The sequence below is a fragment of the Arachis hypogaea genome, chromosome 14, assembly GCF_003086295.3.
Source record: "Arachis hypogaea cultivar Tifrunner chromosome 14, arahy.Tifrunner.gnm2.J5K5, whole genome shotgun sequence".
NCBI classification, from domain to species: domain Eukaryota; kingdom Viridiplantae; phylum Streptophyta; class Magnoliopsida; order Fabales; family Fabaceae; genus Arachis; species Arachis hypogaea.
This window is the reverse complement of record NC_092049.1, coordinates 5,291,026-5,316,214: the sequence shown is the minus strand read 5'-3', so window position 1 is coordinate 5,316,214 and position 25,189 is coordinate 5,291,026. Positions and strand designations below refer to the sequence as shown.

The following is a 25,189-nucleotide window of genomic DNA, read 5'->3' as shown; positions in this document are numbered from 1 at the left end:
AGATTGCTATAAAACTCATCATATCCTAATTAATTGGAATGGCCAACCCTGTCTCTCTAAATATCTCCCTATATTTTATTGTCTCTATTACTATATATGTACTACATGTCCATTTTGTGCCTCAACTTCAGCATGCCAATTCTGTGTCTCACTCAGATAGATAAAGATATCATACACATTGTACAACCAGGATTTTGCTTCAGACATAGGATCTGTGTTTGCTTTCTTGTTTTTTATTTCTGTTTTTTCTTTTTTTACAAAATTACAAGAAAAAAGCCTGAAAGCAAAAAATGAAAACATACAAAAAAAGGGCATCAAGAAAAAGGAAATAAGGGTTTGACCGTTGGAGTGAGAGATTTGTGGCTAAATTAAGAATGAGGAATTTTCCTTTTAAGTATAGACTTAGATCAAATGAACAAAAAAATTAGTTAAATCACAAATCTTCATGTCAAATTTTTAAATTAAGGAAATTTTATCCTTTTAATTGATAAATTTGATATCTGGTCAATTTTAGTTATTGAAAATAGAAAATAAATTAACATTTTTACTATACGAACCGAGAAGAAAAATAAATAGTACGACTTTCACTCAATATAATGTTACGATAGTCAATTTAATAGCAAATGATCCAACATGACATATCTTAAAGAAAATTAAAAGCTACATTTGAGTTTTTAATTATACACTTAAGAAAGAGATTAACACTAGTTTATACTAAGATGAGTATTTCAAATACATTTGGGATATGAATGAAACAGAGCACTAGTAAGGAACTATGATCAACACATATGTTTGACCATATTATTTTACCTTAGGTATATATCTTTTGAAGACAACAAAAACAACAAAAAAAAACACAGAAACAGATTTGTTCTGAGGGTAGGGGTGATTCCAAATATATATGTTAATACACATTCTCATTGTATATGAATGCTAGTATACAAGAGTTCATAAAAAAAGAAAAGGGGTAATCACATATAAAGCTGATTTAACAAAGCCAAAAGTTAAAGTAAGTGCTTCTGCCTAAGAATTCTCATCATGCCAATTAATAAGCATACAGATACACATCTTCATTATAATAATTTTCCCCCTTTGTTGCCTTATAATTCTCCTCCACTTCTCAATCCTTCTTCTACCAAACTTTCCCATTATGTACTATGAGTCTCCAATTGAAGTATGCAAAAGCATGCAGTGTTTTAGTGCCTTCAAACTCACTTCACAAGCATCACAATTTATTGAAGGGGAAAAAATCTATGTGGCATGAGTAAACATATACATCAAGACTTTGCAATTGCCCTTATCCAATATAAAGGCTCCACTTGTACAATGTACATATATTCCAAGCCAATGCACGTGCTCTCTCTTTATCTCTTTTCAAATCCAGTTTCAAAACATTTTAGCTTTTAGCTTGGAAATAGTCAAATTCTTAATAACAGGTTTATAGTACTTAATACTAATTATATGCCCCCCCAAAAAAGTGAGTCTTATCTAAAACAGTGACTAATAACCACACATCATTATCCCTTCAAACCTATGGGGCCTCTCTTAACTTTGCTTCATTGAAGCAATTCAAGTGAGAGACACACAACTCAAGGCTTGTTTTTTACACAAACTTTGTGAAACTTCACGTGAGATCCACATTGGAAGCATGTGACTCATGATTTTGTCAAAAATTAATGTCTCACTGTTAAGGGAAAGATTTGCCAAGCAAACGCTCCCATATCTTATCTTTAAAGCATAAGATAAGATCCTAAGTACATTCAAAACTAATCTTGTGGGCCTTTTGGTAATTGTCCATCACTCCATCAATCTAATTGAATAACAATGTTGAATTTGAGCCACTTAGAGAGGCTTAGATGCATTGATAGACCAATGGGGTTGACACAAATGGAGGCCAATTTGTGGAAGATTGTGAATTAAGGAGTCTTTGGGGGACATGTTACTTCAATGGGGTTGGAGTTTTGTGATGAAATGAGAGAAAAGAAAGGTCCCAGGCTGGAAGGAAACCCTATTATTTGTGTTGCTTATTAGCTTGGGTTGATTGAGTGCAATAATGGGAAGAGTTAGATAGATGAATTTTATGATGTGACTAACTGAGATTACAACAACAGCAGTGTTTTTGGACATTCTTTATAGAGACAGATAATGTAAATGAGTTGTGTGTGTCCCATAAAAGTCATCCCAAGAGGTTTCACTCATATTATTGTAATAATTTGTCCGTTATTGTAATTTAAGTTGACATGTCATTTGAATAAGATATTCGTTTCAATAAATGAATAATAGATAAATAATAAATATATCGATATATATAATGATAACGGTAAACAATAATAAAAATTTACATATAATTATCTTCATTCGTATAAAGTTAATAGTTGAAAATCGTTAGATAATTTAATAAATTTTAATAAATTATTATCTAACAATTTTTTTATTATCAACTTCGTATAAAATATTAATAATACTAATAATATTTATGATTTTTTTTTCAAGTTAATGATGTAATTTTGAGGCTCATTTTGTTGGATATACAAAGTTTGACTGTGTTATGTGTAGTTATAAAAAATAAAAATATTAGACATGAATGTAGGACAAATTTTTTTGGGATGAAGAAAGCGAACCATCCAATTTTTTTATTAAAAAATTAGGTCCACAAATCGAACAATTTGATTTGTGTAGGAGAAAAAGTTTTAAATTTTGGTGTATCTAATGGAACTGTCTGATATCAATACAGATTTAATTTTTTTTATTTCGAAAAAATCAAATCGAATCATCTGGTTTGATTATTATATATTTTATTTAAATCAGTCAATACAAATCGTTGGGTTCGATTTGTTATATATATATATACATAAGAGAAAGTCTAGGGATCAGCAACTTTTGTGTTTTGTGGCCAACACTTAACCATCAAAAGAAAAGTGAGTGATCTCCCACCATTAGATGTAATCTCATACCATTAAAAATACTATTGATGGCCAATTGATGGTTACAAAACACAAAAGTTGTTGGCCCCCTAACACTCCTCTATACATAAATGTGTGTAAGTCGTATACAAGTTACCAGATCTCCTCCTCTTCTTCTTCTTCCCTCAGCTCCTCCACCTAGATCTATCTCTATCATTTCGTATGAGGTAAAAAAAATTGACAGTGAAGTTCATATTCATGTGAGTGAGAAAAATGGATGATAGAGTCCTATTAAAAGTATATTATTTTAGTCAGATTTTGTTACAAACATATAAAGAAGTAAAATTTATTTGTAAAAATCCGCTAGATATTGTTATTCCATTCACAATCTCATTCGAGAACTAAAAGGTGTGATTTGTGAGAAAATAGATTCTGAAAGGTATCCTATATCGGTATCTAGTGGATTTGTTCAATTTCAAACCAAATATATAATTGATGAAGCGAGCATGCAAGAGATGTTTTCAATGTACATTGAAAGTCGCGCTCAGATATCTTGAGTTCGAACAATCTGAAGCCGACCGAAATATTAAACGAGAAGATTACAATAGTGACAATGAGAAAGAGTTTGAAAGCAATTACGAAATTGTTGGTCCAAACGGAGACGAAGATGAAGGTAACGACACTATGGATGTAAATGTGACAGACGTGGCAAATATACTCGCAAACGAACATCCGTTTGAGGAGCCATCTTTCATGCGAGTTTTGGATTTGGAAACCATGCATGTCCCGGAGTTCCCGAAATATATGAATGCAGGTACGTAATTGCCTATATTTATACGAAGGATTAGAATTTTGTAATAATTTATATTGATCGATGGACCAAATAGTTACGTGACATGTGAAAATATACTTAATTAACATTATTTTATGTGTTTATTTAGTTAAATTTAAGATAATAATTTTTTTAGTTAGTTATTGATTTAGTTAAATATTAATTAGTATTTATTTATGTGTTTATGTTTTTATTTTGTTAAAATTGAGATAATAAATTGATGTAAATTTTTTTATATTAATATTAATGTAGTGAATATTGATTTTTTATATTAATATTAAAATAAATATTAATATTGTGAATATTGCTTCGACATATGAATATTTATTTATGTTAGTATTGATTTCTTAATAATTTTCTAATAATAGTAATTAATTTATTAGACTAATGCTAAACTTACCATAGGTTTAGCTAATTTAGTAACTTGCATGCATGCATAAATACAATTAATTTATTAATTATTTAGCTATCATTATTAAAAAATTTCTAAATTTAACTACACAAAATATGTTAATTAAGTATCTAACAATAATTATTAATTATTAAAAATACCAAAAAAATTGACTTTACTAAATCCAGTTTACTAAACTCTAGAATAATACTTATTTAACTTCTAAATTTTATTAATAATACTAATAAATCAATGGTTTATGTAACATCCTACCACATAGAGCTTTACGCTTAAGCTGTAAAACAGAAGTGGTGTGGCATTACGACCTCTAAAATAAAATATATATAATAATAATAGTGAAAAGGAGATAGTATACTAGGAGCCTTGAAAAACAGATAATTCAAAATTGCAAAATAAAAAGCGCAACGTTCAGAAGACTGGATTACTTGCGTGCAAAAAAAACTAAAGATCAAAGGTATAAACAAACCGAAAGTGGGAATAGGGGGGCCAAAAATACAAAATAACAAGCTCCTAACGTAGCCTGTAAAGTTAAAGCTGACCGAAGAATATTTACATACATATATACATACCCCAAAATTCAAAATACAAAGATAAACTCTAATTCTCCATAAATCTCTAAGAGGTACAAAATAAAGTAGTTGTTCGGAGAGTTAAGTACATATATAAACATAAACTATACATAAAAAAAAAACCCAGAAACCGCTCCGCTACAGAAGTCCAGACGTCTACTAAGGAGCCTCTCGACCTGCATCTGAAAAACAACAACACAGTATGGGGTGAGAACCGGAGGTTCTCAGCATGGTAAAGATGTCACGCATATAAGATATAAGGTATTGGGAATGCCAAAGGCAATCATAGAACGCCGACACTCAGATTACAAAGCTTAAAGTACTAAACAGAAACCATAAAAAGAGTAGTTATCTAGGAAAATCTAAACTCAGCTTAAACTTCATCTTAACACTAAACATGTCCCCCTTTCTTCCGTTCATCTATCTCCGGTGAGTTTGCAAAGACAGACAAACAGATAATTTGCAAGCATAGGTAGGAGACAAGTAGTGCAGTAGCAAATATAGCAATTAACATAATATATTCAGTTAGGCATTCCTAAGTAATGCATAGCAAACAAACAAACAAAATGCACATGATGTATGCCTGTCCTATGGATGATGAGGCTCATCTGTCGGTTATCAAGCCAACCCGACAAGTCCAAAACCCTTGGACTGTCCCCCGTCGCGCATTCTCATGAGTCTATGCATAGCTTTTTCTCATTTCATTCATAATTCATACATTTATATATAACTTTACTGAACGAGGGTTACCATTCCCGAGAATTTATACGTGCTCGGTCACCCTTCGGTCCAATCTTAGACCAAATTTTTTAAAATTTGTGTCAAAATTTTCGTTTTAATGAGCTCTATTCTAATTTAATATAATATTCACATTTTTAATTTTTTTATTAAAATTTAATTTATTAACTAATTATTTACTAATTTAACAAAATTTATAATTTACATCCAGAATAATAATAATTATTAATAATTTAACTCCAAAATATTAATAAATTTTTATTCAATTGTTTTTTACATATTTATTTATTTATTTATTCATAGTTTACCGGATAATAATTCCTATATCACTAATAATAAATACTAACTTACTATTAATAATAACTAATAAATAAATCCAATTCTTATTTAACTAATAATGTTTCACTTTATTAAAATTTTAACTACAATAATAATATATTTATGTCAATTAAATATCTAACAATAAATAAATAATTATTACCAGAGCAAAAATATATTATATTTTACAAGACCTAATTATTAGTCATAATTTCTAAAATTATTACAAAAAATTATACAACAATTAACGTAACATTAAAAGTTGATTAATTATAATTTTCAAAATTATTACAAAAAATTCTAAATATATATTTTTTACTAATCTATCATATTAGTCTAATTCAAACATTATTATTGATTAAAATATTCACTAACTAAATCTAAACATATATATTTTTAACTATTATTTAAACATATATTCTTAAATTTCTAACAATGATAATAATAATTTTAAAATATAAAAAAATTTAAAAAACAAACTTACATAATCAGAATGACAGAGATAATTGATAATATAAAGTTTAGAACGATCAATATCTTTACATTTTTGTTTCTTTGGCATTGTAATTTTTTTTAACCGAAGAAGAAGAAGAAATTAAAGTGGTGAAGAAGAAGAAGAAGAGAAAAAATAGTGGCTGAGTGGATAGAAAAGAGTCCATTTAGAAAAGAGGGCAGGTTGGTATAAGGGGCACCGCTGTGGGGGACAACACATGCACGACACGTAGTTGGGAGGACGCAAATCGGACGATCCGATTTGTGCCTCTTAATTCGCACCGTTCGATTATCTAGCCTTAAATCGGATCGTTCGATTTCTTTGATCCTGACACCACATCTGCGTAAAGCACCCATGCATTCCATAACGCCATCCTGCACCATTTCTCCCTCCATATTAAAATTAAAAAGTGTAAGTTTGAGCATGAGTTAGTGGGTTTTTTATTTTTAATATTGGGCCGAAATCGGTATAATCTACCAAAATAGTCAAAAATCTGTGTTTAACACCGTTGTGGAGATTTTTAATAACTACAGAAAAATGTTATATGTTTTTCCATCCTCCATTTTAAAAATATGACTTCAAACAAAATATCATTGACGTTTTTTTTTTGGCTGATTTTTTTAGATATGATTTGGGGGGTGTGAGTTATGCTGGGATATGATGATTAAGGGTGATTTACACTGTTATGACGGCGTTGCTTTTTTGGAATTTTGGGGGAAGAAATCAGGGGCACCGATTTGAAGCTGCGAGGAATCGGTCCCACCGATTTGTGGGAGGGAGAGGTTGATGGGTGTGAAATCGGTGCCACCGATTTGTGCAAGGTAGAGGCTAAAGGGTATTAAATCGGTGCCACCGATTTGTGGGTGCTGGAAGACATGAGCAAAGAGTGCAGTAATCGGTCCCACCGATTACTGGAGGCAGAGAATTTTATTTTAGTCGGGGCGCACCAATCGAACCCACCGATTTGGGGTGCAGCGGTCGGTCCCTCCGATTTGCCGTTTGTCCATACAAAAAGCGGATGGTGGTATCACAGAAGCCCCATTTCTTCCTCGTCAGCTAATGTTCATCCTCTTCTCCTCTCTTCTCTTCTCTGATTCTTCTCCCTTATTTCTGTAAAAAAAATTTCTGTGAGGTTGAGAATAGTTAGTGTTATGGATGATAGAGTTGTATTGAAGATTTATTATTACGGAAATATCTTATTACAAACATATGAGGGAGTTCAATTTGTGTGTGAGAATCCGGTTGATGTTGTTATTCCGTTTACGTTGTCATTTGAGGAGTTAAAAGGTGTGATTTGTGAGAAGATAGATTCTCGAAGATGTAGGAGAATATCGTGTATTTTGTACAGGTATCCTTTATCTGTATTTGGTGGGTTTGTTCAATTTCAGACCAAGTATGTGATGGACGAAGCGAGTATGCAGGAAATGTTTTCAGTGTACATGGAAAATCGCAACCGAATGTCGTGCATCGAGTTATATATTGAGTTTGAGCAATCTGAAGCGAACCGTAACATTGAATTGGAAGATTATAATAGTGAAAGCAAAGATGAATTTGAAAGTAACTATGAGATCGTCGGTCCAGGTAAGGACGAAGAAGAAGCTGGCGGCGCCATGAACGCAGATGTGGCGGAAGTTGCAAATGCACTAGCAAACCCGCATCCGTTTCAGGAGCCTTCTTTCATGCGGTCGTTGGATTTGGAGGCTATGCACGCACCGGAGTTTCTGCAATATATGAATCCAGGTGCGTAAACCTAGGTGGCTATGTGAATCTCTGAAGTAGCAGATCGATAAGTTAGATGAGTAATGTATGTGATATGTGACCAGGCATTTGTGACCATAGCGTTTGATTTTTTTATTAATTAATAGTTCTTTGTTGTGAATGATATTTAGTTGTTGTTTACGTAGATGGAATAGCAAAAAATAAGACTATAACAATCTTACATAGTAAAGTGTGTTTATTAATTGAGTTGTAATAAAAGACTTGTTACTGAGTACATAATGAAGCATTTATTACTTTTGCTGTATGCAGCCCCTCCTATTGTGGCGGATGGTGAGTTCACAGTGGGGATGGAATTCAGTTCAAGGGAGGCAGTAATCAAGGCAATGAAAGATTACACCATCCGGAGAGGTGTGGACTATTGGGTATATGAGTCGGAACTGACGACATTCTATGCAAAATGTACAGAATATGGGAATGGTTGTGACTGGTTGATCAGGGTAACTAAAATGCAGAAGAAGTACTGTTGGGAGATAAGGAGGTACAATGGAAGTAATACTTGTACCAGGTCTACTATTTCTCAAGACCATTCGAAGCTGGATTCCAAGACAATTGCAGAAGCAATAAAGCCGTTGGTAGAGGTTGACCCGTCTATAAAGGTGAAATCAGTAATTGCTGATATCCAGTCAAAGTTTAACTACACCATCAGTTATCGCAAGGCTTGGTTAGCAAAGCAGCAAGCGGTCGAATCAATTTTCGGAAGTTGGGAAGCATCGTATGAAGCTTTGCCGATATGGTTTGAGGCCATGTGCCACAAAGAGCCATCAGCAGTAGTTCACTTTGAAACAATGCCAGCTTACCAGGGGGATGATTTAGTTCCTGATATACGTGTTCTACATAGAGTCTTCTGGAGTTATTACCCCTGTATAAGGGCCTTCAGACACTGCAAGCCAGTGGTGCAAGTGGACGGGACTCATTTGTATGGAAAATACAAGGGTTGTTTATTGGTTGCAGTCTCACAAGATGGTAATAACAACATCGTGCCTATTGCATTTGCGATAGTGGAGGGAGAGACTTCTGATGCATGGCACTTTTTTCTGAGCAACCTGCGTCAACATGTGGTGACACGTGATGGTGTTGGACTTATCTCTGATCGACATGATTCGATTAGGTCAGCTATTGAACGAAGTAATGGGGCGTGGTCTCCTCCTAGAGCTTTCCATATGTTTTGTATTCGGCATATTGAGTCCAACTTCTTGAGGAAGTTCAAGGCACCTTACCTGCAGAAGCTTATCGTCAACATTGGTAAGTTTGAATAGAATGAACTTTGAATTTATCGTAAGTACGATCAAATAGAATGGTTGACATACTTGACTGAATGTTTTTCATAGGATACTCGAGGACGACCAGGGAGTACCAGATGCACTATGAACGATTAAAGGAACGGGGTGAGGCTTACACCAACTGGCTTGATCGTATCCCTCGTGAGCAGTATGCTTTGGCATTTGATGGTGGTTACCGATGGGGTCATATGACCACCAATCTTGTGGAATGTATCAACTCCGTCTTAAAGGGTGCACGCAATCTCCCAGTCACTGCACTTGTTAAGGCTACATTTTACAGACTGAATGAGTTGTTCACTAGAAAAAGAGCCGAGGCTGAAGCCCGAATCAATGCTGGACTTGTGTTCTCTGAGAAGGCTACAACCAAGCTGCATGCAAATCAACGAGCAGCAGGTAACATACAGGTTAGCTGTTTTGATAGAGAAAATGAAGTCTTCGAAGTACGCGAGATGCCTAGTGGGATTGAGTATGCAGTTGACCTGCGCCACCATCGGTGTGACTGTGGTGAATTCCAGGTTGATCGAATTCCGTGTCGACACGTGCTTGCGTGTTGTGCAAATCAGAGGTTGGATTGGCAAGTGTACGTTAATGACGTTTACAAGATGGACCAAGTTCGCCGAGTATACAGGGCTAGGTTTCGACCACTGAGAAATCCGGCAACGTGGCCTGCTTATCATGGACCTAGATTCGTTGAAAACCCGTTCCTCAGATGGGTAGCCAAAGGCCGGCCAAAGATGACTCGCTTCTTGAATGAGATGGACACTCGTATGTTGCGTCGCCCGAGGCAATGCAAGCAATGTGGTGCGGAGGGCCACAGCCGCAGTAGATGTCGTCAAACTGGTGGACCGAGTGCAGGTCCAACCGAATAGGGGTAGTTACCTTTTTTTACATTTCGTTTGGATTTACTTTTATGTACGACATTGACATTTGAATTGACCAACCTATGCTTGTATTCATTTCAAACCTGATTAACAACGTAATTAGCATATTCGATACGCAAAAAGTAATAACAACCTATGTAACATACTCAATACATAAATAATAATATCCAAACTAACATAGTCAACAATAACAAACTGGTTAACAGACTCAATAAGTAAATACTAATAACCAAATTAACATAGTCAACAATAACTACCTACTTAACACACTCAATAAGTAAATAGTACACATTATTTCTTAAATAGTAGTAAGAACCTACTTAACATTCTCAACAACTAAATAGTTACAACTTCACTTCCTCAGTGCTCACTTCATATCTTTGTATAACTTTCTGCACTTCTTTGCAATCCTGTTAAAAGCGGATGGTGTATACCGATTTGCACTCCGACGTGGAGGATCAGCTCTAAGGTTGTAACCTTTACCTTTTTCACTTGTGGCCGTACCTATGAAAACACAACATATACAAATACAAGTTCATTCCGGAATACAAATACAAATATAAGTACAAGTTCACCATGACTAATAGAAATTCAAGCCCTAAATCATTACTAACAGTTTATGTTACCTGCACTAGGCGCTGGATCCTCGTCAGCAGCATCGTCATCCTCATCATCACCCTCATCCTCATCCTCATCCCCATCTTCATCATCATCCTCATCCTCATCATCATCCGCATCCTCTGGATGGTCTACTAGGTAGTTATGAGTCTCATCATGAACTGCTCTATTACTCTCATGAATCAGAGTCATCGGAATACGTCTAGGGTTTCCACTTTGTATGATCCCTCCCACCGCTTCAGCACTTCTGCTCGAGTCAACAGACATTCTGGCACCAGAATTATCAGATGAAGTGTGAACCCGAGATCTCAAATCCAATGACATCCTAGCTAGAGTAATACCACCCAAATGTGCTTGATGGTCGATAGGAATGTCAACGTAATTACTTGAATGTGAGTGGTGCGACCCCGATGCCATGAAACCAAGCAGCTGAGTGAATGAATGTTACTCTCCATAATCAAACTGTGGACCACCCCAAAACTGTTGATGTGCCGGGACTGACGCTGAGTAATAATCAGATGGATGCGTGTCAGGAACATATGGTGCAAAATACTCAACCCCCTCTTGTGGCGGTTCCGGTGGCGGTGGTGGTGGAGGTACGGCTACCGGTTCCGGTTCCGGTGCCGGTGGTGGTGGTGGTGGAGGACCTTCTGGATTCTCTTCAAATACAAGATTCGATAGTTGCAAGTGGTCACCGTATGCATCTCGGTACCAATGCATGTAAATTTCCAACGGAAAATGTAAATGCTCCAAGTCTTCAGATAGAGTGTGACTATATCGATTGGTCCACTGCATCACCCACCCAGAGTGCGTATCGGCCCAATCTTGATTCTTAGGCCCAGTTAGAACTTCGCCGTGTGATGCACCTAGATCCCGCTCTTCACTAGAAACACCCTGTGTCAATCCAAATTACCTCCTGACTCTATCAGTTGCATGCCACTCGATGCATTCAAAAGTAATAAGTGGCACTGTGGCACTCCAGATAACCGAATTATGACGGATGGCTAAAGGAATTACGTCTGGGTCGATGTATCCAATGCCATAAGCCTGCCAAACAAATTGGACACATCGAACCATGTCAGGTGATTACACAACAATTAATTCACTTAAGAAGTTACATAAGGTACTTGTATTTTACAAAATACCTGTCATTCTTGTAGATCATCCAACAACCTCCTGTAGTGCGCAAGCGTTTTATATCGGTAGGCATAGTTTTGACGGTCCCAGTTATGCCACCTGCAGACGGACAATTCATTTGTTAACTTATCTTACCATAAACAGAATACAATTTCTATGAATTCTTTCAATGCATACTTTAATCAAAATTACCTATTTGCAATTGGAAACACTCGGGGGTTGCCGGGAATCGGCGCTAGAAATGGTAGCCGGATCCAAGCCCAACTGACCAACAGTGTCAGTGGACCGTCCATCTCCTTGCAGTCGACACGAGTTGTCCTACACAATGATCTATACAAGTGTGCCAAGCATGCTGAACCCCAACTAAACTGTATGATCCCACCGAAGTTGCGGAGCAAAGGTAAAAATTTCCAGTGTACCGCTGCACCCGACTTATCTGCAAACGGAATTTTCCCAAATAACGACATTATGTGACACTTTACATACATCTGCATGTGCACGTCATCATTCAACACTATACGATCTCTCACACTCCTAAACCACGTTAATTTTATAAAGCTCCCTTTACAGTCATTCTTGCTGGGTGCAATTCCAAATTGGTGCAAGCACTCGGCTTCCAATGCCTAAGAGCTACTCATGGTCGGACCTGTAACCGGAAGACCATTTGTTGGCAGACCGAGAATTACCGCCACATCCTCCAAGGTCACGGCGCACTCACCAACCGGAAAATGAAAAGTATGAGTCTCGGGCCGCCATCTCTCAATCAGAGCATTAATCATTGCTGACTGGCCTTTAATAACTCCAACTTGGGATACATAATAAAATCCACTCTCGCGTAACTGTGTCTCAACAATTTGGTTATATGGATCCGGCGGGTGTAAATGATCGCACATCAACATTCTTGAAGCCTACAATATCACATTTTCCAGTATAAGAACAAGTATAATATAACTATATTATTCAAAAACACAATTATGCTTAACATGTCCATTATAACTAATTCCCAGCATAATTGCAATTCAAACATACACATTAAATCTGTTATACAAAAATCCTTCAATCATATGCATTACCTTATAACAGAAATTAATTAACCTTACACAGTAAATCAGCCTCTATTATTATTATTATTATTATTATTATTATTATTATTATTATTATTATTATTATTATTGTTATTATTATTATTATAATTCATATAAAAAAATAGCATACTAATTTATTATTATTATTATTATTATTATTATTATTATTATTATTATTATTATTATTATTATTCAAACAGCATACATACTAATTTTTCTATTATTATTATTATTATTATTATTATTATTATTATTATTATTTATATAAACTAAACAACATACTAATTTCTTATTATTATTATTATTATTCAAACAGCATAGATACTAATTTTATTATTATTATCATTGTTGTTATTATTATTATTATTATTATTATCCAAACAACCTACATACTAATTTTTCTATCATTATTATTATTATTATTATTATTATTATTGTTATTATTATTATTATTCATATATACCAGGTTTACTAATTTATTATTATTATTATTATTATTATTATTATTATTAGGTAACACAACACAAAATCTAATTTTAGTTATTACTAATATATTGTCTAATTTTGACTAAATTAAAATTCAATTGTTAATGATCATAAATAAAATAATTAATAAAATTTTTATTACTAATCATAATAATTAATTAAATTCAATTACTAATACTGATAATAACAACAACAATATATTAATATCTTCCTATTCCAATCTAATATATATATATCTCATTTTTTTTCTTTATTCATTATTTTTTACAAACATTTATTTTTTCTTTTCTTTTTAAATAATATACATAAAAAAAAATCCAGTTCAGTTCATGAGCACCGGTTCTCCATACATATATACATACAAAGTTTATTCCTATTTTTATTTCTATTTCTAACCACCTAATAATAAAATTATACATACATACATGTTTAATTTCTAATTTCTACCTAGTGCCATTATAATATATACTGTTAATAAAATCTAAAATTATCACTATTATTATCATTAAATAACATTATTAAAAAATAAAAATTTACATAATTTGGATCTCCAAGATAATTAACAATGTGAAGTTCTGGTTGATTTACTTCCTTAGTTTTCCTTTTTTTTAGCATTTTTCTTCAATTTTTTCAACGAGGTAATGGTGGTCCAACAATGGTGAAATGGTGGGGTTGAGTGGGGTTGAGAGTAAGCAGAAAGGGAAAGTTGTTGTTGAGAGTGAGAAAGAGAGAGTGTGAGAGGATGAAAAAGAGGGGTATCCGGTTTTGAGAGGGTAAAAACGCATAGGGAGTCACGGGCCAGCTGCATGCGCGACGCGTGGCAAGGGGGTCACCAATCGGTGCCACCGATTTGCGCACCTGCCCCTCCCTGAAATCGGTCCCACCGATTTCCTTCTCCCCAGTCGGTGCCACCGATTTCTTCTACAATGCCGTCACATCTCCGTCAAACACCCCAAAACCCCATAACGCTGCGAAACACCACCTTCTTCCCCATATCAAAATTAAAAAAACTCTTTTTTTTTTTGGCGTCAATTTAAAAAATAATAATTATACAATACGTGGCTAACGTTTTGTACATAATAAAATTAAAAATAAATAATTTTAAAATAATCCGTCGATGCTATTTTATTTTTTTATTAAAAAATTTTCACTCACTCACAAAATAGTCTAAACGTTTTGTTCCTGTCAAGAAATTGAAATAAATCCATAGTAAAGTAAAACACAATACCACTAAAATATGATTGAATATCACCCACAAGTTAATAATATAAAAGAAAAATGAGCCCGAGTTAGTTACATTTATTAAAAAGACAAATTAAAAGATTAGTATGTATTATCCAAATATATATCCTCAGGTATAAGTCTGACAAGCATGTGGGACTGGAAAGTGCATGTTGATGAATTGGCAGAGGAATTAAGAAGATAGGTGCAGTGTACTTTCAAATGATTCACCATAAATAGTCACGTGAAGATGCTGCTCCTAGTCTTTAGGAACATCATCAAGATAATGATAAATTGTTAATGATAAGGATACCTTAGGATGTTACTAACTCAGGTTTGGGGCTCCACTAACATAAAAGTATACGGCTATTAAGAGAAAGAAATTGATTTTTCATTCATTCATTTATTGGTTCATGTTAGACCATGTTTGGGAACACCCTAAAAAAATAGAATATCTATTTTTTAGGGGGGAAAAAAACGTTTGAATAAAAAAAAACCAGAACTAATAATTTTAAATTAAATATAACTTATAAATGAAAGTAATAATGTAAAGCTTATAATATAAGCACAATCTTGATATTTTGAAATTATAATAATTGTATCAATTTGACCTCAAGTATCAAATATTAAATAATATAAACAATCATTTCATATCAATTCTTATATTTATACTATTTAAAAATAGATTTTTTTTATATACTCCAATCATAATACATTATCTTCAAAAAAATTAATTTTTAGATAAAGTATCTAAACAAAAATTGATTGTCACATAATTAATTATTTTTAATTTTTTAAAAAAAGCTAACCCAATGCCAAAATAGTTGATGATTTGTCGTTCAGTTCATTTTTCTATCTTTAATGTAATGTTTGATATTTATTTTGGCATATAAAAAAAATTTGTTCGACAAACTAATTTAGTAATTTCTCAAAAAAATATAAATTCATAAATAGCTCATTTTACAATTTTTTGTGGGGTTTATAGTTCAGTTTATGTATATTGGGCCAGGAGTTTATTTTTATTTCATACTTGTTGGATTGGAAAAGAAAAAAATATCACGTGAAGACGATTGGGCCAATAGCCCATTTTTGCATGTAGAAGCCCAATTACTAATAGCCCAAACGATAAACGACTCCTTAAACGGCGAAGATTGAATAAGTCATCGCTGTTCAAAACGACAGAAATAAACGCGAAACGCAGAAGAACACATTAACACAGTACGAAGCTATCTTCCAGTCTTCTCCAATTTTGGTTTTCGTTGGTTCCCTGAAACTCGTTCAAAGTTGAAGACTTGAAGGTCCTTTCTTTCTGAATCACAAAACGATGTCGTGTTGCGTATCTTGTTGCGCGTCCCTAACATGCGGACTCTGCAGCTCCGTTGCTTCTGGAATCTCCCAGAAATCTGCTAGGATCGGTTACTGTGGTCTCTTTGGTGCCTCTCTCATCCTTTCATGGATTCTCAGAGAAGTTGGTGCTCCCCTTTTGGAGAAACTCCCCTGTCAGTAATTCTTTCTCTAACTTTACTTCTTGCCATACTTTCTCTTTCAAATCTTCTTGTTGTTTTGTGAGCTGTTTTTAATATAAATCGGTTAGTTTTATGCATCTGCACCAAATATCTGTGTGCGATATAGATAGGATTGAATGGCATTGGCATAGTTTGATGTATTGTTGTTGTTGTTGTTGACTTGTTGTTTGGTGGTTTTTGGGAAATGGAATAGTTGAAGTTGTGGTGTTGAATTTGCATTTGCCTTTGGGGGAAGCCTCATTTATTAGTATCTTGTTTGTATTTATGATTTTCTAGTTATTAGAGGAAAGTTTGGAATTCTGCTAGGTTTGGAGCATGTAGAAACAGATTACTTACTATTGTTTACCAATATAATCACTTTCTGTTAAATTGTTGATGCTTTCTTGAGCTTCAACTTCCCAGTGCCGGGGATTAGTGATCATTCAAACTTGGGGAATTTTTTTTTCCCTTTACATGTGTTTAATCTTTTTCTGTCCCCCCCCCCCCCCTCTCTCTCTCTGTTTTGTTTATATATGATGGTTACAGGGATAGATTCTTCTGATGCTCAGACAAAGGAATGGTATCAAATACAAGCAGTTCTTCGAGTGAGCTTGGGGAATTGCTTATTTTTTAGTATTCTAGCGCTTATAATGATTGGTGTGAAGGACCAGAATGATAGGCGTGATTCCTGGCACCATGGTGGATGGACTGTGAAAATGGTGATATGGCTTTTGCTCGTAATTCTTTCATTTTTCCTTCCAGATGTCATAATATTAGCATATGGTAAGTTATCTAACCTCACTCTTTAGCTTTTTATTCCTTTTCATGATTGTTTAGAGTCTGAAGTAGGAAATGTATTGCTATTCTGATTAATGAACTTAGTTTTTTGTACCATTATATGGTGTAGTCTTTGGAAATACCTCCTGGTTAGTTTAGGGAAGAAATGAATTTAACATCCCTTCCTTACTGCTAGCTATAATCACTATATATAAATGAATGTTCTATAACTTTATTGTCACACGTTAATCTATTGGCAGTAATCTGTTCTATTTTAGTGTTTTATCTTCTTTTTTTATTGTGTGATGATATACTGGTGTCTATTTGTATACTGTTCGATATGCCAACAGATGCATGAGATGGCTGCTTTCTGACATGTGCTTACTTGTAATATTGCAGGGTTTATATCTAAATTTGGGGCTGGCTTTTTCTTATTGATCCAAGTGATTCTCTTACTTGACTTTACACACACTTGGAATGATGCATGGGTTGCAAAAGATGAGCAGAAATGGTATGCTGAAATTTTTTTTGCATAGTTTTTCCGATGGATTTCTATTTACCATTGTATCTTAATAAGTTAGAATTTTTAGGTACATTGCTTTACTTGCTGTGTCGATCACATGCTATATTGGAGCCTATGTACTATCAGGAATTCTGTTCATCTGGTTCGACCCTTCTGGATATGATTGTGGCCTCAATGTCTTCTTTCTTGTCATGACCATGATCCTTGCATTTGTATTTGCAGTAATTGCTTTACATCCTCAGGTAAAGAATATAACTATGTGTAAGTTATTGAAGCTCCATTATGTGGGAGAACATCTTAGGATCTTGTAGTTTTCATTACTATTTTCTGAATTAGAAATTTTTTGTTGAACAATAGATGATAAAGTTGTTCCTGGATATAGTTCTTGTCAAGAATGCAAAAGATATATGATTATGTTTTTGGCTTTCTAGTTTCTGCCATTTTGTTGAGAGTCCTTTGTCTCAAGCTTAGCAGATCACATCATTTCTCTTTGTTAGTTAAGGTCGTCTGAAAGAGCGTTCTTTTAATGAATGCTACATATCTTACTGTTTTCTCAGACATATTTCATATGAGTCATACTCGAATGACTTGATTTGCAATGCTATTAGCGGATTTTCTGCTCTAACTCTGTTTTCCCATCATCAATTTAGCTCATGTAATGGTGCTGGGAATTCTCAAGAGTTTTATTAATCAAATTAGCTTGATTACTTAGTTTTACTCCATGTAACCTCGTGCTGTCATTCTTTTATTTTATACAAAATATTCATCAATAATGGGAGTGTGAAATCAGGTGAATGGAAGCTTGCTGCCTGCATCTGTGATTTCCCTTTACTGTGCCTATGTGTGCTATACGGGTCTTTCTAGTGAACCTCATGACTATGAATGCAATGGTCTCAACAAGTCCAGAGCTGTCAGCACAGGCACCCTTGTTCTTGGCATGCTAACAACGGTGTTATCCGTCTTGTATTCTGCTGTTCGTGCTGGATCTTCAACTGCACTTTTAGCATCTCCACCATCTTCACCAAAATCTGGTAATATTTATAATCTCTTTATCTTAGGGAATTTGTGAGCATGTGTTGGGCATTTTCATTAATTTAGTCTACTCTTAGGATTCTGAACTACAAACTTCTTTTCAAAAATGAAACCAATTCCTTTATAGAACCCATTTAGTAAACCAAATTATGACCTTAACAACCTATGTTGGCTTTGATTTAAGAGAATGACTTCTTGAAAGTAAATGAGAGCCTGTTTGTTTTTCAAAACATTTTTTTCTGTTTTTACATTTTCTTATGAAAAACTTCTGAAAGACAGGAAATAGAATGGATTAAGGCAGTAGTTTTTTTAATATTGATAATAGAAAACGAAAACAGCAAAGCGAAACCAAAATAAATCCTAAACTTTTCTCTTCAAATAGCCCTATTACTATTTATTGTAATTGGAATGATAATATGTTTCTAGTAAGTCTCATTTCTCAAGTACTTGCATGTTATTTTTTTTTCAGGTGGGAATAAACCTCTTCTTGAAGCAGAACTTGAAGAAGGAAAATCAAAGAAGGGAGAGGAGAAGGAATCAAAGCCAGTTAGTTATTCCTACTCATTCTTCCACCTCATATTTGCACTTGCTAGTATGTACTCTGCCATGCTTCTCTCTGGGTGGACCAGCACATCCGACAGCTCCGATCTCATTGATGTTGGCTGGACATCAGTGTGGGTGCGGATCGGCACGGAATGGGCCACTGCTGGATTGTACATTTGGACTCTCTTGGCTCCTTTCCTCTTCCCTGATCGAGAGTTTGCTTAAAACATAAGAATTACTACTATGCTTGTGGATTGTTATAATATGATATGTTTGACAAATTCCATGTCAATGTAGAGTGTGTTGAGTGTTGATAAAGGGTAAGGTGTGTGTATATATTGTCACCTATTAATGTGAAGACAAAATACACTCTAAGGTCTATGTGGTACATAAGGTTCAATGAATAAGAGTTCAGGTAGTACTATTTTTTCATGGCTCTAAACTATTTAATTTGCATACACGCTCAGTGCTGTAAAAATATTATCTTATATAGATATTAGTACATCAATAAAATTGTTTAGTTTCTTGTGTGTAGCGGTGAATATACACATGTTTAGTTTAGTTGTACGCAATAGTTATGTAAACTAAATCCGTGAACAAAATCTAAAATTTGTTAAAGCTCAGTTTGTACTGTACTATCATGTATCTGTTGAACATATACATAACAACATGTGCTTCACTCAATGCCAATTTGAAACTTCCTTTCTTTGTCGTGAATGAGTGCCCTGAATCATGAGAGTAAAAAAGTGTAAAATAATAAGGACATAACATAGTGTGTGGTTGTGATAATGATTACACAGTCTGAGTATTTTGTTTTGGAATATTTTGGCTCTCTTACCAGTGCAATGTTGTTGTATCAATCCAAAACTCCAAAGATGAACAGAATCAAACAGTTTATCAGACAAAGATTTATGATCTATTCTGCAAAAATTTTCACGCAAAAACCCATTTTCCCCAGCAATGGACGATCCTTTTTATCATAATGATCCAACGGCTAAAAGTTAAAAGAAAACAACTTTTCTCTTTCATTTAAACTCCAAAAAAGCAGTTTTTGAAACCCCAAATCAGGTGCCACTCTTTCTTCTCTTTGGCGGCGAAACAACAATCAATCATCAATGTTTCTGTCTCTTAGACCTTAACAAGAAAATTGCAGAGGAAGATCCAATTTTGAGTTTAATGTTTCACCTCCTGTGGGTCTTCAATTCTAAGAATCTCAGACTAAAATTCTTCCCTCAAACACTTAAATGGGTTTCCACTTCAGCCACCAAAGCCCCTCCTTCAGAAGACCCACAACACTTCGTTCGTATCTTCTTCAATGCAAGACAAAACCACAACCACTACGAATGCGAGCTTGCACTTGTTTCCGCTCTCAAGTGTTGTTCCTCATTCTCCGCCGCTCCTTTGGGCCGCCAGTTCCATTCCTTGGTCGTCAAACTCGGATTCCATTCCAACACCTTCATTCGTAACAGCTTGATCAGCATGTACTCTAAATGCGGCTCCTTGTTCGATGCCCAGTTGCTCTTTAAGGCTTGTCCTACGTTGGACCCTGTTTCTTGTAATATCATGGTGTCTGGGTACATGAGAGCTAGCCAAATTGGCTGTGCCCGCCAACTGTTTGACGTAATGCCTGGTAAAGGTTTTGTATCCTATACCACCATGATAATGGGTCTTGTTAAAAATGGTTGCTTTGGGGATGCCCTTGAGGTTTTTAAGGACATGATGGATCACAGTGTGGTCCCTAATGAGGTCACTTTGGTGAATGTAGTGTCTGCTTGCTTACATTTTGGTGAGATATGGAACTGCCGGATGGTTCACGCATTGATTATTAAGTTGGTTGTTGAGGGGCAGGTAGTTGTCTCGACTAATTTGATGCATGCTTATTGTGGTTGTTTGGGTTTAGGGGAAGCGAGGAGGCTGTTTGATGAGATGCCTGAGCCTAATTTGGTGTCCTGGAATGTGATTTTGAATGGGTATTCAAAGGCGGGGCATCTTGAGATGACCAAGGAGTTGTTTGAGAGGATTCCTGATAAGGATGTTGTTTCTTGGGGGACGATGATCGATTGTTGCATCCAAGCAACTTGTTTGCATGAAGCTTTGGTGATGTATCGTGCAATGCTTCAGAATGGAATAGGGCCTAATGAAGTCATGGTTGTTAATTTGGTTTCAGCATGTGGTCGTGAGACAGCAGTCAGCGAAGGTCGGCAATTGCATGGAACAGTTGTTAAGAAAGGATTTGACTGTTACAATTTCATACAGACTACGATCATCTATTTTTATTCATCTTGTGGGATGATGGACCTTGCCAATTTACAATTTGAAGTGGGTGTAAAGGATCACCTAAAATCATGGAATGCTCTTATTGCTGGATTCATAAAAAATAAAATGATGGAGCAGGCAAGGCAAATCTTTGAAGAGTTGCCCGAAAGAGACGTATTTTCGTGGAGTACAATGATTGCTGGCTATGCACAAACTGAACAACCAAGAATGGCTCTTGATCTCTTCCACAAAATGATAGCTAGTGGGGTCAAACCAAATGAAGTTACCATGGTGGGTGTATTTTCCGCAATTGCCACTCTAGGTGCATTGAATGAAGGAAGATGGGCCCATGAGTACACTACTAGTGAATGCATTCCTTTGAATGACAATTTATGTACAGCCATGATTGATATGTATGCAAAATGTGGGAGCATCAACACCGCCTTACGATTTTTCAATCAGATTCGAGACATTGTGTCTTCCGTGTCTGCATGGAATGCAATTATATGTGGATTAGCATCACACGGACATGCAAGTATGTGCCTAGAGGTTTTTTCTGATTTGCATAGGTATGGTATTAAGCCCAATCCAATTACATTTATAGGAGTCCTTAGTGCTTGTTGTCATGCTGGGCTGGTGGATCATGGGCGGAGAATATTTCGAAGCATGAAGAGTGTATATAATGTTGAACCAGATATCAAGCATTATGGCTGTATGGTTGATCTTCTCGGAAGAGCTGGGTTATTAGAAGAAGCTGAAGAACTAATAAGGAGCATGCCAATGGAGGCTGACGTCGTAATATGGGGGACTTTATTAGCAGCAAGCAGAACTCACGGAAATGTAGATATTGGAGAGAGGGCTGCACAGAGCTTAGCCGGGGTGGCGCCATCTCATGGTGGAGGTAAAGTTCTCCTATCAAACATATATGCAGATGCAGGAAGGTGGGAAGATGTATCATTGGTAAGAAGAGTATTGTGGAGTCAGAGAATGGAAAGAATGCCTGGGTTCAGTGGTGTTGTAAGATAGTTAAAGAAATTTCCATATACATTGTTTTTGCTAATTTATCCAATGAATATGCTGATAGGTTATCCTTTTAGAAATCATCACCGAGTCGTTTTTATATATTGTCTAGAGCTCCTTAATAATTTTGATTCAAGTATATATTTATATATGAGCATCAAAATAATGTTTTCTTTTCCTTCAAGTTAATTGCAAATTTATTTTGTAATTTGTAACTTTGGAACCTAGAAAGAGGTTAAGGGGAATTAGGAATAGTAGATTACTTTTTTTTTTCCCACTGTTGGAAGTTAAAACATGATAAGATTGCTGATACAAACCAAGGTGGACCAACTTCTTACAAGATGTTGTGTATAGAAATGCTTTTAACGATGAAGGTTTAGGTATAGTTCTCTCTGATACTTAGTCCCCAACCAGAGGAAAAGTTTAAAAGTAAAATGATTGCTTTTCATGCCCTTTGATAATTTATATGTTGATGTAAAATTTTCTTCCTTATGAAATGTAATTTTGCTCTGGCTTGCAACACTTTCTTGGTTACTCCATGTATTCTATATCAACGATTGTCTTTCACTCCTTTGGTACATTCACATGATTGTATTAATTTACAATTAATGATCATATACATTGGATGGTGAATGTAATTTGAACGCTAATGCACCGAGATAGAGCTTCCCATGAATCTTGTTTTGTTGCTTCAAAATCCTGTAGTAGCAGAATCATTGGAGTTGATACACGAAACGATCACGTTCTCTTACCATTGCTCCTTCATCCATCCGATAGTCCTCATTTGCTGTATCAGCTTGATAAATCAGAGGTACCAAAATTTTAATTTCGAAATCATGCTGATAGCTGTTGATGTTATTTATGTGTTCCCTTTCTTACTATCCATATTGCTCCGGACTTTTCTATTTCATTTGCATTCTTCTAGAAATATTGATTGCATAACGTAGATAGTGTTCACATAACTCTGTTTTTTCTTCATTCATTGGTAGTCCAGCTTTGAATGCTAATGGATGGACTGGTATTGAATTTCACTCCTACCCTGTTCTGTTGTTTCATCAATCATGCTGATGCAGAATCACTGGAGTCAATACATCAAACATTCAAACTGTGACATTTCCTTTCAACTGCTCTTCATTAGGCTACTAGTTTGCTTTGTTGGTTGATAAATCAACAAGATACGATGATAGAACGAGATAAAACATGAGGTATAGGAGATAAGGAGTGAAGTCTCCTTTATTTTTTAGACTTTGGATGCCTATAATTAGACAAATCATGGTAGAGACACCTTTAGGTGGCTAGATATGTTATTGTCAAATAACAATGCTCAGGTGGATTCTATTCTTTGTGATAACTTTTCCTTTTGAGCAGAATAAAAAAGGACATTCCATGCACAAAGTCTGGGGAAGGACCGCACCTAAAGGGTATAATGTTACTTTTATTGTTAAAAGAAAAATTATGCTTCTGTCTCACACTTGCTTTAAAGAGTGCTTTTCCTTGTTTTTGGATTTGGATCTTCTAAGTTAACGATATTTGTAATGTGATGTCTAAATTGATCCTGCCTTTTGTGGACCTTAACATGGTCTTGGCACAAAATTGTGAGAACACTCTTGCCCCACATTTTAAGAAGATTAAAATTGCAGATTGAGGCATAGTTTATTGCTATATTTGCAAGTTTCTGCCTTTGCTTATACAGTTACATCCCTTATCAGTATATGGACAGCTATCTCTCGAGCACAGGTTTAGGTTCGGCCTCAATGGAAAAAGAAAAACGGAGCACCTAACAACGTATCTTCACAGACCAAGAACTACGAGATCGCCCCTTTCATTTTGGGGTGACGGCGGGATCGTACCATTCGAGCCTTTTTTTTCATGCTTTTCCGGGAGTCTGGAGAAAATTGCAATAGGATTTTCCTAATCTTCCCTTCCCGAAAGGAAGAACTTTAAATTCTTTTTACTTTCCGCAGAGACCAAGAGATTGGATCTAGCCGTAAGAAGAATAGAATGCTTGGCTGATAAATAACTCACTTCTTGGTCTTCGACCCCCTCATAATTTACAAAGAGGCAACTTGGTAGTGTGAGTTATAGTTTATCAAAGGACATTTTTATGTCACAAAAATTCATTGACTAAAGAACATGAAGGACAGTTAGATGGACCATTATGAATGGTGAAAAGTTTAGGAATGAGTAAGGGTGAATAAAGCTGATTATAAATGCTGTGAAAAGGACTAATGCTTGTAAAGTTGTAACTAAAAAGAAGTTTCAAAAGGACTAATTTGTTTTTGAGTATAATCTTTACTTAGTTATTAAGAATGTGAATTTGGATGCTTTTGTACCTTATTCGTTAGAGCTGTTACGGTTGTTGGCATGTGCATGAAAACATCATTGTCAATTTGGTAAATGAGGCATGAGTAGGGATGGAAATGGGGCAGGTTTTTGCTCTACCTAACCCTGTCATTTCTTATAATAACCAGTATAGAACCTATTCTGTTTCTACTCGCAGGTAATAAAAAATTGAATCCTAACCCGTCCTTGCAGGTATCCGTCTCGTCATTATAATTATTAAAATTTAACAAATAAAATTAAATTTTAAAACTTATATAACCATCATCACATAAATAACATAAATTAAAATAAAAATTTAAAAATAATATAATATTATTAATTATTTTATTTATATTACATCTTCTAATATGAACATAGGAATTCATTCACACTATGAAGTCACAATGTTCATTTATTGTTGCTTTTTACGTAATAATATTCAGATTTGAGGTTTTCTTA

The 25,189-nt window shown here is 34.8% G+C and overlaps 4 protein-coding genes across 12 annotated transcripts; 3 read left to right on the top strand and 1 right to left on the bottom strand.

Moving 5' to 3' along the window:
- Positions 1–7,416: 7,416 nt before the first annotated feature.
- Positions 7,417–10,193, top strand: LOC112742130 (uncharacterized). The gene is made up of 3 exons (XM_025791377.1): positions 7,417–8,005; positions 8,294–9,286; positions 9,373–10,193. The coding sequence occupies exons 1-3, from the start codon at positions 7,417–7,419 to the stop codon at positions 10,191–10,193; spliced, it is 2,403 nt and encodes an 800-aa protein (XP_025647162.1).
- A 1,778-nt stretch (positions 10,194–11,971) lies between these two features.
- Positions 11,972–12,859, bottom strand: LOC140178432 (serine/threonine-protein phosphatase 7 long form homolog). The gene is made up of 3 exons (XM_072215514.1): positions 12,607–12,859; positions 12,153–12,396; positions 11,972–12,059 (listed from the first exon to the last, which is right to left on the bottom strand). The coding sequence occupies exons 1-3, from the start codon at positions 12,857–12,859 to the stop codon at positions 11,972–11,974; spliced, it is 585 nt and encodes a 194-aa protein (XP_072071615.1).
- A 3,050-nt stretch (positions 12,860–15,909) lies between these two features.
- Positions 15,910–19,666, top strand: LOC112741150 (uncharacterized). Its single transcript, XM_025790012.3, has 6 exons — positions 15,910–16,251; positions 16,804–17,040; positions 17,434–17,545; positions 17,625–17,799; positions 18,348–18,588; positions 19,059–19,666. The coding sequence occupies exons 1-6, from the start codon at positions 16,077–16,079 to the stop codon at positions 19,355–19,357; spliced, it is 1,239 nt and encodes a 412-aa protein (XP_025645797.1). The 5' UTR covers positions 15,910–16,076; the 3' UTR covers positions 19,358–19,666.
- A 343-nt stretch (positions 19,667–20,009) lies between these two features.
- Positions 20,010–24,745, top strand: LOC112741149 (pentatricopeptide repeat-containing protein At5g19020, mitochondrial). 9 transcript variants are annotated; one of them, XR_011870554.1, is made up of 5 exons: positions 20,142–22,289; positions 23,114–23,219; positions 23,482–23,613; positions 23,777–23,829; positions 24,118–24,745. XR_011870554.1 is itself a non-coding variant. In XM_029291968.2 (3 exons), exons 1-3 carry the CDS (start codon positions 20,309–20,311, stop codon positions 23,552–23,554), a joined length of 2,160 nt encoding a protein of 719 aa, XP_029147801.1. In that variant the 5' UTR covers positions 20,142–20,308; the 3' UTR covers positions 23,555–24,745. The 9 variants fall into 9 exon arrangements, 5 of the variants coding, with proteins under 5 accessions (XP_029147802.1, XP_029147800.1, XP_029147801.1 ...); XR_011870556.1 differs by having other exon boundaries at positions 23,403–23,613; XR_011870555.1 differs by having other exon boundaries at positions 23,403–23,829.
- Positions 24,746–25,189: the final 444 nt, after the last annotated feature.